We start from the raw sequence: 10,824 nt of genomic DNA on the forward strand, positions 1-10,824 counted from the left end.
AGATGTGCAAGTATTCTGAAAAAACGTTTTAGCCTTTAGCGAGTCTCTTAGCGCGTCTATATAATAAACCCTCCAAAAAATTTGGTTGTTACGGTTTTAACTATCTAAAAATATAATATTTTATAAATATAAAATTTCAATTATAATAACTAATACTATATCATAAAATTTTATAAAATAAAAATTTATTATTTGTAAACTATTATAATATATCATATTATTTATAGAATCTAAACATCTGTCCAGCTGATAATCTAAATTTTTATACAGTAGTCAGTTGCTAGCTTAGCGCCTAACGATATGCCTTAAGTCATCGTCAGTGACTATTCCTTTTTGAACACTGAAAATAATAATTCCACGATTGTAACGTCAACCTCAATTCTTCAATTGAAATTCGGTTGAGAAAAATACATTTTGTATGGTGTAGACCTGGAGAATGATTAATTAGAGTTGGTCGAAGTTTATTTCAATCGGAAAAATGATCAATAAGGTTTTCATTGTTAATTACAGTCTAAAAGCTATTCTACAATGGTAATAAACTTACAAAGTATTATGATACAGAGACTTTCTCACAGATCACACAATGATCCGAAACGATTTTATCCATGGCACTACCTTTCTCAATTTCAAATTTACTACTAAACTTATTCCACAAATGCAACCCGTAGCTTCTCCTCTGCATCTCAAGAACCTTGACTTCCACTCTCTTCCTATCCTTCTCGGTTCTCGGAACCTTGAAGAGCTTCCCAATCTCAATCCAATTAACCGAATAAAACGCAGGAGGCGTCATGACAGTGAAGTTATAACCAACCGTTCCTTCAACAGCTCGTGCAACTCTAGAAACAAGATACGGTCCGTTATGACCCCAAACGTTCCCGTTGAAAGTCAACGCAAACTCTTCGATACATTTCCTCAAGAGAGGATGGTTCTTGTCGAAGACCAAAACCGCGTTGTTCAGCCTCGTCCAGTTTCTCGAAACCGGTTCGAGAGTCTGCGCACCGATCACGTTCCTCAGAGGCTTAAAACTTTTCAGCACTATCATGTCGGTGTCCAAATAAACGCCCCCGAACTTGAACAAGTACGCGAGTCTCATGAGGTTTGAGAGGTTCTGAGCTAAAGAGATCTTCCCGGGATCTCTCTTCCCTGTCTTAATCTCCTCAAGCCACGACTCTCCCGCTGTGTCCTTGAGCAAGAAAGGTAAATCAGGAGTTACCGCAGTAACTCTGTAACCGCGATCAAGAAACGGTTTCAAGACTCTAAACCCTTGTGGAGAATCCATCGTCGATGATAAAATGATTAAACAACCACGAGGATGTGATTTAAACACGCTTTCCACAGACAAAACATCTCTCTTACCGAACTTATCAACAGGGGAGATCCACGTCATCATGAAACTGACTTCACAATCATCTCTCAAAAACTCTGTTGCTCTTTGCTGAAACTTCTCCGACACGCCTTTGCCTCCAAAAGTCTCGAGAATCTCGAGATTGTTATTCTCTTTAACTGTGGTAATCTGCTTGATCGTGTAGTTGTTCTTGCCAGCGCTTAGCTCTCTCTCTGATCTCAGAGGTAAGTAAGGAACAACGGTCTTGATCTCTATCTTCACCACCTCCGAGATATCTCTCACCGATAAGTTAGAGACGATGACGACCGTGAAAACTATCAGAGCTATTACTGAGGCAGCAAAGGCTGTGAATAGTGATGATCCGGAGCGGTTTAACCGCCGGTGATCAATCATCGCCGTGACTTTTCTAGCTATTTCACTATCCATTTTTGGAGGAAACCAGTTTGTGAAGAACGTGTTTTGTTTGCTGTCTTATAATTTGTCTGTGAGAAGCTTTGGTGCTTGGTGTTGAAGCTGTTGTCTTTTGAAAAGTTGTTAAGCCGCCAGAGAACGATGAAGTCTACGTTAGACTACGATATATATCAATGCGTAGTTCTAGACTTCAACGCACCGAATAATAAAACATTTAAGTTTATTTATTTACTAAATAAAAACATCATTACCAATACATCTAACCAGATTTCAACCAATAGAAAAATAAATTAAAATAAAAAATTAATAAATTTTGCATTTAAATCATAAAACGACTCTAATTTTGAAATAAAAATTTGGCTCTAAAACACATCTAATTCGAAATGGAAGAAGTATTAATTAATTATTACTTTCGTTATGTAACTAAATTAATGGGGGACCATAACCTTAGATAAGCGATCATGATTCTCCAACACTTTATTTTTGCTAATATTTAAAAAAAGACACATATCTTTTGACGACTTTTCTTCCATCATCCCTTTGATTATTTCCACAACAAACAATGGTCAGAATAACTCGGTTTGAGTTTGGTTTTGAGTCTTTTGACTGATAAATAAAAACACTAGCTATCTTGAATTAACAATTTCGTTACTCATGACTAAGAAGGCACCTTAAAGGCTAAAAGTGAGTTTTAGATATTAGATGTGTGAGGCACTTTCCTAACAGATCAAGTCGTTGGGTTTCTTAAAAAAAAATATTTTGTCTAATCAAAATCCATTATAATAAAGTAAATTAAATTGAAAATTAAACCTAGAAAAAGAAAGGTTTGAATAAGTATCACCTACATTTTCATCCACACAACATGTCAAGTCATGGAAGCATCTGTTGACATTGACAATCGAAAGCATAGTTAAGGTGCATAAAATCTTTTTTCCAAATACTTAATCTTCTTCATTTTTGACGTACAGTATTATTGTCGATAGTTGATGTATTATTTTAATAAGTTTCAATTATTCAAAGTCGAGGGAATGTTGCAAAATTATGCCAATTATTATTTTGAACACAGTTGTCCTTTGCGACATAGGAATATACTGCATGTCAGGTAATGAGACAACTAAACTGAATGGCATCTTTGGTGATTCATTTTAAACTATTGTTAGTTAACTTTCCTACTATATAAGCACCACACATAGATAGAGAGTTGTTCTTCAACTGTTTTAAGTTACTCTCTTCTGATGATATCAAGTTCTTTGACAACTTGAAGCATCTATCTTTTCCATTTTTGTTGATTCATATCTGAGAGGAGACTAAATGATGCTTCTTTTGAATAAGTTTTCCTTGTATGTCGGTCCTGGACAAAGCCGGATGAAACATTCGCCTAGGACCTCCAAATTTTTTGAAAAAAATTACATAAACATAGGCTTCCAAATTTTTTGAAAAAAAATTACATAAACATAGGCTCCCAAATTTTTTTAAATTTTTTTTTTCAATGAAATCTTTACAAATATCGCCTAAGACCCCCAAAATCTCAGGACCGGCCCTCTTGCATCTGAAAGTACATTGAAATGCAGTTGCTCAAAGCACCGGAGATTTCACCACCAGACAACTTTGTTTCTGAAACATCAAGAGACACCAAGATTACTGACAAGCCACCGGTTACTGAAGCAAGACTCTTTAGATATTGTAGACCCCTTGAGCCAGTATATCAAATTTTTTAGATGTGATAATGTGATCTTAATCATCTCGCTTCTTTTCAATGTTCAGACCATGCTTTGTGATTGCTGGTTAGACTGGTTCTTGTAGGAGACTAAGCTAAACCATTAAAAAACGACGTCCTGCTCCTGTTATTCATAAACATGCTGAAAAGGTATGACTCCAATCGACGGAAATTGTACATGTTATCTCCCAACTTCACCTATGAAAACTTAGAAGAGCAAACCGAGTTTGCTAGTCATTTATTAGATTATCTCTATCTCTGTTTGCATTGTGAGGAGACATTTATGAAGAACAAAACACATTTGATACCTGAGTTTCATAGACTTTAGGGATGATCGATTACAAACACGTTGTTTAAGTATAGTAAACAAAAACATATGATTTATATTGTAATTATAGATCAAGATGTGAACTTGGGGAACTGGTCTCGCGGAGAAGAAAAGCTTCTCTCGCTAAGAAGATCATCGTTTTCGGCATCGTTCCCATCTAAGCACAAAATGTTGATGTTGTCAAAGTTCGGTTCGGATGAGCTGACAGTGCTGCTCGTAGCCATCGGAGAGTTGGTGACACTATTCGACCGGCTTCGCACGCTGTACATTGATGATGCCGGAACTTTCGTGACAAGCGGCCGGAGATTCCCTGTCATGCCTCGTCTTATATCCTACACACGTAAAAAGCCGACAGGTAACGTTGTTATTAACAAACACACGCCCAATGCTACTCTAAAAGAAGAAAACAAATACTCCCTCTTTTATTTTTTTTGGTATTTAAATTAAAAAATTTTTGCATGATAAATGTGTTCTTAGTATTTTAGATAAAATTTAATGTAAAGTGAAATTACGAAATACTGCATTATTTTTTATTGGTTGAACTGGTTTAATTTAATACTATTTTTATAACTAAGATAAAATGTATTTTTTTTAATCATTGTGCAAAAATCTTAAACATCAACTAAAATGAAAAGAGATAGTATTGTAAAGACTAAAGAGTGATCGTACCATATGTCTCAAGGCCATATCGATGGAGCTCTTGGAGAGGTTTCTCCCATAGCCAAGGCTGTTAAAAGCAGAGCTAGATTTCGAGGTTCCTCGACCGCCGCTTTCTGTTAGCCGTGGTGGACCTAGTTTCCTCATGTTCACCACTCTCTCGACCATTTTATTACCCATAGCCACTGGGCTATCGCCGTTGTTGGCCTTTCCTCGCCCACGTGCACCTGGCAGGCTCCCGTTGGTGTTCCCTACAGGAGCCCGGCCTCTTGACGGGGAGCAAGATTGTCTTCTTGCGTGTCCGACGCCATTACTGGTGTGGCCGTTGCCGCGTTCTATGGAACTTGATCTTGAGCCTGGTGCTGAGGCTACTCCAGGTCTGCCTCTTGTAGCTGAGACTGGTCTATCTGATACAGATGTCCTCAGATTCGGTGGGGCTTCTAAAGAGAAACCAGGCATCTCCCGCGGCTTCCAAGGCTTCGATGAATTCACTATTGGAGTGGGAGAAGTCCCTCGTGACGGAGCTTTACTAGAAACCATTGATGGACCGGTCGGGGTTGGAGTTGGAGTTGGAGAAGTCCCTCGAGAGGGAGCTTTACTCGAAACTATTGATGGACCGGTTGGGGTTGGAGTTGGAGAAGTCCCTCGAGACGGAGCTTTACTCGAAACTATTGATGGACCGGTCGGGGTTGGAGACCTGCGGGTTGGCGTGGCCGACCTTGATAAAGGTTTCTTAGAAGGTGCGGAAGAAGGCTGAGTCTTAGTCCGAGTTGGAGTAGCTGATCTAGATGTTGTGGTGCGTGGAGCCGTTGCGGAGGTAGTAGCACGTGCAGCAGTTAATGTTGCACGTGAGGTGGGTGTTGACGATCTAGAGTTTGAAGCTCTAGTGGTTGTCACAGGCCTTGTTGTGGAGGTGGTTGGGGTTGTAGACCTTCTAGTTGGTGTAGAAGGTCTGCTCGTCGACCTTGAGCTACCTGATGAAGACGGTCTTCTGAGTCCAGCTACAGAGGAGGACGATGACATTTGGGGCTTATTATTGTTCCCTGAGACGATATCTTCACGGTAGTTCCCTAGCTGCAGAACCAAAACAAGAAGAGTTTAAATCAATGCTTGGACCAGAGACATTATAAAAGAAACATGAATCACTTATGCCTAAACAAGTTTCGTACCCGAGATTTAAGAGCCGTGGGACGAGAACTAGGAGCATCACTCTGTTCCATTACGCTCCTATGTGACTCTTTCTCAAACTGCGGCGTGCCCGGCGGCGTAAGCAGCCTGAAGAAGAGACAAGACCAACAACAAAAATGATAAGATTTATCAGACAAGACAACACATTCGATGATTACAAGATCGATCTATTTTTTTGTTTTATAAAAATGGAAACATTACCAATCGTAATCGGATTTCTCATTCTCTGAGTACAAGAAGTTCTCGGCGGCGGTTCTCCGGAGAGGATAACGTTGAGACGACACCGTTTCGGAGACACCAGAGAGCGCCGCAGCAGCAGCAGTCGTCAACGCTCCGCTGATACTTAAATGATCAGATCCTAACAGAGGCAAAACACAGTTTAAGTTTAAGACACCATTGCTGAGACATATATCTATATATACAAATGGTAATATAACCTGTTACAAGAGATTCTCCTCTACGTTCTTTGTCGCGTCGACGCATCTCAAGGAACATAGAGAGTTCTTCATCTCTGTCGTGTGTCAACATTTTTTGATTGAAGGTTTCTTGGTCTCGTTTCCGAACTTACACAACAACTAGAAAAAATCTCCAGAACAAAATAAAAAGAATAGAATCGGACCAATCAGATCTGAGGAGATCACACTAATGGGACCCTCGAGAAAGCTAAAAGCCTAGAAGAAGCACCAATGAGAATCATAGCAAACCATTAAAGAACATATGATCAGAACCCACAAACTTCAAAAAAAAAATTTGATCTAGAGAGAAAAGTAGAAGTTTTTGAGTTGAAGAAGAAGAAGGTGGGGAAGATGTTCGTCTCGAGTAGTTTTTTTATTTTAATTTATTAAGATTTGGTAATAATTTAAAAATTCCAAATTCAAACCAGACAGGTCTTATTCGTACCATCTCTCTTGTTTTTTTCTCCTATTTGTATTTAATTTAATTGAGTATGGTTTTTTGAAAAGTTTGAACAGAACACGAAGCATCGGGTTCAAAACGCAAGAGGATCTCACGGGACACGTTGTTGCAGTCTTTGCCCATGAACATGAATTTAATTACGAAAACGCTACTTGTCTTCTTCAGGTGTTAAAAATAATTATGGTACGATACATTTTGTATCCTGAACTAGATACGAGTATGACGTTGAAAGCCAGGTGTGGAGGCCTGGCAGCGAATCTTCACGACAAACTAGGAAACATAGCTTAAAAAAAACTCTTCATCGTTCGATTAGCCTTCCATTTTAACAACATAAAATCCATGTTATGTAGCTCGCAGTTGTCATCACTAAGTTAATGTGTCGCTTTCAGTAAGGAGTCCAGAGTAAATTCTTATATTTTCGCAAGGAAATTCATTTATAGATTTTGTTACGAGAGGCATGTAAGTAGAAGCAATCCATATCCTAAAGTTAGTGTCAGAATTGGAGATTAGTTCGTTCAAAACAAATTCTAAAACGATTTTGATACTCATTAAAATTATAAAACATAGCTATATTTATTAAGTTTATAAATATATTTGGTTTGTTACTTATGCTTACCCGGAAAAAAAATTGTGGAGTATTTTGCATTGACCACTTGCGAAATATCTCCAACAACAACACTACAGGGCTCTTGTAAAAAGAAAAGGGAAGGCCCGTTTTATTCTTCGTCACTTCCAATCATGGGCTCGTCCTCGTTCATGTCGTATCCGCCTCCATCGGGTCCAAGCACTTTAAACCTGCTCACCATTGATTACACCACTTCCAACGTAAGCTTTGTGATGGTCTTTTTGTTTGGAGTATTGAGAGATATTAAGAAGTCAAATGTTGAAAGATCAAAAACCTTTCAATGATGAATTTTCCTTCTTTGTACTTCTGAGACTTTTCGTATGCAATCTCCTGTGGGACAAAAAATGAGAACTAGCATCAAAGAGAGTTGTTTGGAATAAATGAGTAGTGCTGAGTATTTTGTACGTATTTCCATCCAACGAGAGAGCCACAGCAAACGCAGAAGATGTCAGCTACAGTGTGCCAGCCAGTCATCATGATGCGATGCTCCATCTCTCCAACAGTCACATTGACACTAATGACATCCAAAAATAAAAAGAGAGTTGCTAATAGAACAAAGGAGCCTTTGTCAACAGGATTCAATGGTATGATATCATCAGATTCCACTTCAAAGTAGTAGCAACTCACACGTTTTCGAAAAGATAAGCCCTTCCATGCTTGCAGTGAAACGACTGCAAACAACACACAATCAGATCATGAAACATTTAAAATCAGGTAGCTGTCTGTTCAAATTGAAACACTCAAATATCAACAAGAATTGTTCCAAAGTTGTTTCCGAAAATGCATGAGAGGGTTTGTGTGTGTGTGTGTGTGTGTGTTTCAAACAGAGTTAGAACAAAACATAACAATGGAATCAATTCTGGGATTGCACAGCATTCAAAAGAAATGAGTAAACAAACCTTGGAGATGAGATCATCGGTAAGTGCGAAAGGAGTGTGGCAATGTTTGCAGCTGTAAGTTTCTCCTTGGAGGTCGATCACGAATAGTCTTCCCATCTCCAAACAAATCCACCTGTCTGAACACACAAATAGATCTCAATTCTCCGTGGAGCGTCGATTGAACAAAACCAAACGAAACAACACTACAACAAACGCGTAGAACACAATCAAATATCAAGCGCGTTAATCTCGAGAAATAAAATAAAAAAGTTTCCGATCAAAAAGTTCTACTAGAAACTTGCGTACTTCGCAAGACGCCCAGTGACAAAAAAAAAAAAAAAGTAGGAGAGAGAGAAACGGAAAATGAAATTGATCTCCCAGGAATTTTCATCCCCAGACGATGAGAAAAAATCTTACTGCCAGAGGAAAATCGAGGACCAAAAGGAAAAAGAAGAGAAGAAATTGGAACAGCCAAAAACTGATCTTACCCGAAGGAGAAACGCCCAGCGAGAAATGTTTCGAATTTTTTTCTCATGCATTTATAATATTTTTTTTATTTTTTTGATTAAATAGCAAGGGCTACGGCCCATGGCCCTTTCTCTCCAAGGAAATTAAAATTAATGAATGACACCTGTTACTTTATCTCTCTATCCCCACGGGTTATGACTCATTTAATTAATTTTGAACCGGCAAGTTAACCGGTTCAATAAACAAAATTGTGCTAGATAACCGTAGCTAACCATAATCAAAGTAGTGTGAGCTAGAACTAAGACCTTTTGTATCACGTCCAGTATAAAAAAACGTGAACTAGATCTCGACCCGCGCAACCGGGTTTTTATTTTTATTTATTTTTATATAAATATTTTGTTTTCAATTTTAAATTAGTATATGTTATAATATATATGTGTCTATCAATTTTGAAAACATAATAAGTTTACAGTATATTTTTTCATTGAATAAATTATTTCAAACTTTCACATGTATTTGTATCTTCTTCTATATATATATTTTTGGATTATTAATTTATTATTAAAATCGTAACTATATATATAAAGATTAGTAAAATATTGTTTTATTGTCATATTCAAAAATATTGTAACATTTCACAAATTTAGAAAGTTTATAGAAAATAAATTTTTCGCTTCGTAGATTTATATTCTCGAGTAAATAATTAAACATTTGTTTTTGTTTAATTTTTAAAATAAACTATATAGTTTTAAATTTGTTTTCATTGGTTTAAGGTAGTAAAGGTTAATCATTGTTAGATAATATGATTTTTGTTATATAAATCAATTTTATTAATCCAAAAAATATTTTTTTTTATATTTGATAGGATATGTAATTAAATTTAAATGATACTAACATAGATAATATATTTTAGTATATTTTTAATATCAATGTCTATTAAATGTTGATTTCTACTCATATAGTTTTTTTGATCATTTGTATCTTTTATAGAAAAAAATTTAAATTACTGATAACAAAATTTTCAATGCGGGATTAATAGTTTTAGTAATTTATAATTTAAAAAAAAAATAAGTTGTCAATGATCGCTCAAAATTTTTATCAAAAAAATTGTCCAAAGTAAACTTTGAAACAAAAATATTGTATTTTATATGGTTTATAGTTTAATTTAAAACGATATATATATTAATCTTAATAATCAATTAAATTAGACTTTTTACTTGTATAATATTTGTAATCATTTGTATTTTGTCAGAACAAAAATTTTAAACCATGGATCATAAATTCCGTAAATTTTATTTAAGGAAATAATAAAGTACATTAATGATGAATTTATTGTTAGTTTAATAAAAAACTTATTATATAATTAGATGGACCAACATATTTCTCTAATGATTCTAAGAATCATTCTAATGATGACATGTGGCTACAAAAAGAAGTTGTAATGCTTCTCAAATAATATATAGGGGATGTGTCTATCGATTTTTAAAACATAATAAGTTTACGGTATATTTTTTTCATTGAATAGATTGTTTCAAACTTTCACATGTATTTGTATATTCTTCCAAATATATATTTTTGGATTATTATTTCATTATTAAAATCGTAACTATATATATAAAGATTAGTAAAATATTGTTTTATTGTCATATTCAAAGATTTTGTAACATTTCACAAATTTAGAATTTTTTTTAAAAATTAAACTTTTCCCTTTATAAATTTATATTATCGAGTAAATAATTAACATTTAGTTTTTGTTTAATTTTTAAAATAAACTATATAGTTTTAAACTTTTTTCACTGGTTTAAGGTAGTAAAGATTAATCGTTGTTAGATAATATGATTTTTGTTATTTTAAAAAAAAAATTATAATTTTAAAAGTTAACATTGATAAATATTTAAATAATTAATATATGGAGGTATAATATTACAACATTAAATTATATCTATTTAATTTATACTATCTATAAATCTAATGAATCATTTATTGTTTAATTCTAATTATTGATAGTCCAATAAAAATTTCTGTTGAACCCAAAATTTAAATGATAAGATCCCCTATATATTAAAAGAGAAGCATTACAACATGTGTGACTTTTTAAAAAATAGACCTAATGAATGAATGTTGACTGAGAGCACGTCCATCGGCAACTTCTAACTTGGGTTTTTAAAACAAAAAAAATATTAAAATAATAAAAAGAAGCAAAAGAGAGTAGATTGGATTCTTAAAGTGGAGCTTTTAGAGCATAATTAACCATAGCACCCCATTTGGGGTGCTTTTTTTTTTTTTTTTTTT

At 35.0% G+C, this 10,824-nt stretch overlaps 3 protein-coding genes across 5 annotated transcripts; all 3 read right to left on the bottom strand.

Moving 5' to 3' along the window:
* Positions 1-481: 481 nt before the first annotated feature.
* On the bottom strand, positions 482-1,902 carry LOC106292917 (lactosylceramide 4-alpha-galactosyltransferase). Its single transcript, XM_013728582.1, has one exon. The coding sequence runs from the start codon at positions 1,769-1,771 to the stop codon at positions 551-553; it is 1,221 nt and encodes a 406-aa protein (XP_013584036.1). The 5' UTR covers positions 1,772-1,902; the 3' UTR covers positions 482-550.
* A 1,859-nt stretch (positions 1,903-3,761) lies between these two features.
* LOC106343754 (flocculation protein FLO11-like) lies at positions 3,762-6,458 on the bottom strand. The gene is made up of 5 exons (XM_013783052.1): positions 6,084-6,458; positions 5,848-6,004; positions 5,628-5,733; positions 4,471-5,532; positions 3,762-4,133 (listed from the first exon to the last, which is right to left on the bottom strand). Exons 1-5 carry the CDS (start codon positions 6,172-6,174, stop codon positions 3,873-3,875), a joined length of 1,677 nt encoding a protein of 558 aa, XP_013638506.1. The 5' UTR covers positions 6,175-6,458; the 3' UTR covers positions 3,762-3,872.
* Positions 6,459-7,115: 657 nt separating this feature from the next.
* Positions 7,116-8,589, bottom strand: LOC106292956 (protein yippee-like At3g08990). 3 transcript variants are annotated; one of them, XM_013728625.1, is made up of 6 exons: positions 8,553-8,589; positions 8,086-8,201; positions 7,814-7,857; positions 7,592-7,700; positions 7,461-7,516; positions 7,116-7,356 (listed from the first exon to the last, which is right to left on the bottom strand). In XM_013728625.1, exons 2-6 carry the CDS (start codon positions 8,179-8,181, stop codon positions 7,278-7,280), a joined length of 384 nt encoding a protein of 127 aa, XP_013584079.1. In that variant the 5' UTR covers positions 8,182-8,201; positions 8,553-8,589; the 3' UTR covers positions 7,116-7,277. The 3 variants fall into 3 exon arrangements, with proteins under 3 accessions (XP_013584079.1, XP_013584082.1, XP_013584081.1); XM_013728628.1 differs by having other exon boundaries at positions 7,135-7,356; positions 8,086-8,197; positions 8,553-8,565; XM_013728627.1 differs by lacking the exon at positions 8,553-8,589 and adding an exon at positions 8,482-8,505 and having other exon boundaries at positions 7,136-7,356.
* Positions 8,590-10,824: the final 2,235 nt, after the last annotated feature.

The sequence above is a fragment of the Brassica oleracea genome, chromosome C5, assembly GCF_000695525.1.
Source record: "Brassica oleracea var. oleracea cultivar TO1000 chromosome C5, BOL, whole genome shotgun sequence".
Taxonomy (NCBI): Eukaryota; Viridiplantae; Streptophyta; class Magnoliopsida; order Brassicales; family Brassicaceae; genus Brassica; species Brassica oleracea.